The sequence below is a fragment of the Plasmodium brasilianum genome, chromosome 12 (genome assembly GCF_023973825.1).
Source record: "Plasmodium brasilianum strain Bolivian I chromosome 12, whole genome shotgun sequence".
Lineage (NCBI taxonomy): Eukaryota > Apicomplexa > Aconoidasida > Haemosporida > Plasmodiidae > Plasmodium > Plasmodium brasilianum.
The window spans coordinates 275,658-278,759 of record NC_090125.1 but is presented as its reverse complement, the minus strand read 5'-3'; the positions used below and the strand labels follow the sequence as shown (position 1 = coordinate 278,759).

The following is a 3,102-nucleotide window of genomic DNA, read 5'->3' as shown; positions in this document are numbered from 1 at the left end:
CAAAAAAATGTGCTTAAAGTTTCTTGAATAAATATGCTTATATTTAATAAATAAAAATTATTTTCTGTTTATCTATCTATCTATCTATCTATATATATATATTAACATCTTTTTTTATTGAGTCATCCAAATAATGTGATACTATTATGGGTATACTTACAGGAATAAAAAAGGTTATATGTAATTTGAATAATTTTAAAATATATGCAATTTAATCTTTTTATTTCATTTCTTATTTTTCCTTTATATTAATCATATGTTTACATTCTTATTCTCCTTTATTCTCTTGTGACCTTGCGAAATTAAAGATATATTTTTCATTGATGACTGTTTTGTGTTTAACGTTATGAAAACATAATCTGGAAATACAGCTTCAAATTTATAAAACATATTTTTCCGCAATTTCATCTGATTTGTCTAAAGCTTTATCATTAACTATAGAATTTACGTATGTATTATCTTTTCTTATCCAATCTTCTATCTCCTGTGTGAAAATGTTTTCCCCTATATTACCGTGAATTCCATTATTTTCCTTATTTCCTGAAGCATAGCAATTAATTGCAATTATTTCTTTTGTATTTCCTGGTTTTTTATGTGAATATTCTTCTATCTTCCATTTACTTATAGAACTATTCAAATATTATTCCTTATTTTCAAAGTTCACTTCTTTTTTACAGTCTTCTAATAACGTCATAAGCAGGAGCATATATAGTTTAGCTAGTGTTTTTTATTAATATATTTATATAATTCTTCGTAATTTTTGTTATGAAGGAATTCTTCTGTATTTATTAGTAATATTGAATTTATGCTTTTTTCATTTAATCAGTCTTCTAACATATATTGCAACTCCTCTACCAATCCTTTGAGCCAGTCCAGTTCAAAATATTGTGCTATAATAATACCACTTTTCAATATCCACTGCTTCCATAGTTCTTTTCCACTTTATAAAAGTGGAGAGTTGTGATTTTCATTAGAATATATTTTTTTTAATTTTTTCATTTCTTCTATGTAGTCTTTTTCTTTTGTTCGTTAATTTTCCAAATTATTAAACCAGTTTCCTTTTTGCAATATTTCAGAAATATTTCTACGTCTTTCTATCCGTTTATGTCATAGAATATTTTGTTTTTTAATATAATTGCGACTTTTAATACTTCGCACTATTACTTTTTTATTTGTTAAATTATAATAAGCCTTCTATTATTCTTTGAATTCTTCTAGGCAAATTTCTAAAAACTGTCTTTTGCTAAATTCCCATTCTTCATTTCTGAATTTTTCAAGTACTTGTACATGCACTTCTATAATAGTTTTGGTTCTTTCCTTTTATGGATTTGGTGAGTTTACGTCTTATTTAATGTTAAGTTTATGTATTTTTATAATTTTTATGATTTCTTTATTATGATATATTGGATGTTCCAATTGATCAATCTATAAAAAGTTTACTTTTATTGTCAGAAAATGGAAATACTAGTATCTGAGTATTTTCACATATCTTCTTTCTACCTTTTTCTTTTTTTTAAACATTCCTATTAAGGAATACTATAATATATGAAATAGATATTCATAAAATAAATTATTACAGTAAAAAAGTTATTATCATATTTTTAATTCTTAATTTTTATTTTATTTAAATAAAAAGGGAAAGCACAACAATAACTATAAAGCTTATTAAAATAGATAATACGTATGTGTTACATTGATTTAGTGTTGGATTTATAACTTTATTGTAAATATATATATCTTGTTTAGTGCAGTTATGTCTAAAATAGAAGAATAAGTAGCATTAGTTATAAGTGAAGTTTTAGTGGATTAAGCTGCAACAGTGGCAGGAGAGCCACAAGTTGATTTTTCATTAGAAAACTAAGGAATTTCAAGGGTAGGGAGTTTTACTAGATTTTGAAGAATTTGAGGATTTAATGAAACATCAAATGATGGCGTTTAATCTGTAGTTTAAGAACTTTTTTCTGTTTCTGATTATGAATAAACTAATGTATATATAACTTTAATTTCACCAGTTGCTTTCTGCATTACTGACATTTTAGATTGCTCTAGTTCTATAGATGGAGGTTACACTCTACGGTCAGACAGAATTGCTTGTGTAATTTGTACTTGATTTTCTTCCTTGGAATGAGATGTTGTTAGACTCTGATTTTTATTATAAGTTTGTTCTTGTAAACTATTATCTTTTTATTCAGGTAAAAATGCAGAAGATACAACAGAGTGTAGGGGTTCGAAATATGGAAGTTCATTAAATGTTTCTTTATTCATTAATCCGCATATTGTTTCTGTACTTTGTCTTTTTGTTTTTTTTTTTGTATCTTTTTTTTTTTAACATTTTTCAAAGAGGATTTTCTTTTGGTTATGTTTTTTCTGCATCTATTTAGTATAATCATTATATGTTTTACATTTCGTTAAGAGTTTATTATCACACTTATTTGAGTTTTTTTGTTTTAAATGATTTATTACTCTAAGATCACTATTTTTTTTTTTTACAGAAATTTTCTTCTTCATATATTAATTCTAAAAGTTCTTTATCTTTCTGATCTAAAATCATAGAACATCTTCCAAAGTTAGTTATACTATCATAGTACTGTTTAAGCCAATACTTTATTGTTACTTTCCGCATTGTTTGACGTTCATATTCTTATGCTTTTTTTTTCTTAATTAGATAATTATTTAATCCTAGGTATCCTTCCCTAAATTTTTCTTCTTTGTTCTTCTTATTTAAGGAAGGGATTTTATTTTATTTTATTTATAATTTTTAATAACTTTAAGTTGGGTTTTCTTAGGGTAATTCCATACGCCTCTACAATGGATAATCGAATACTAGATTCAAAAGAATAATTATAAATTATTTAAGAATTAATTTTTACGTAAGTTGTAATATCATTTTTCCTTTAATAATTAAATAATATAAATGTAATTTTAAATATTTAAAAAAATAATTCATGTTACTGAAGGTATATACATATGCATAATGTCTCTATATTCATATTGTAGTTAATAACATATAACATTCTGAATGAAAAGTACATATTTATATCTTTTATCTATAGAGTAGTTTTAAAATTGATATATATTAATTATAAGGAATTTTTAAATTAT

General features: G+C 23.9%; 1 pseudogene across 1 annotated transcript; it reads right to left on the bottom strand.

Annotated features, from left to right (window-relative positions):
- Window positions 1-379: 379 nt before the first annotated feature.
- MKS88_004050 lies at window positions 380-2,623 on the bottom strand (annotated as a pseudogene). Its single transcript has 5 exons — window positions 2,491-2,623; window positions 2,069-2,180; window positions 1,693-1,757; window positions 836-932; window positions 383-629 (listed from the first exon to the last, which is right to left on the bottom strand). Coding segments are annotated over exons 1-5 (654 nt in total).
- Between the last annotated feature and the right edge of the window lie 479 nt (window positions 2,624-3,102).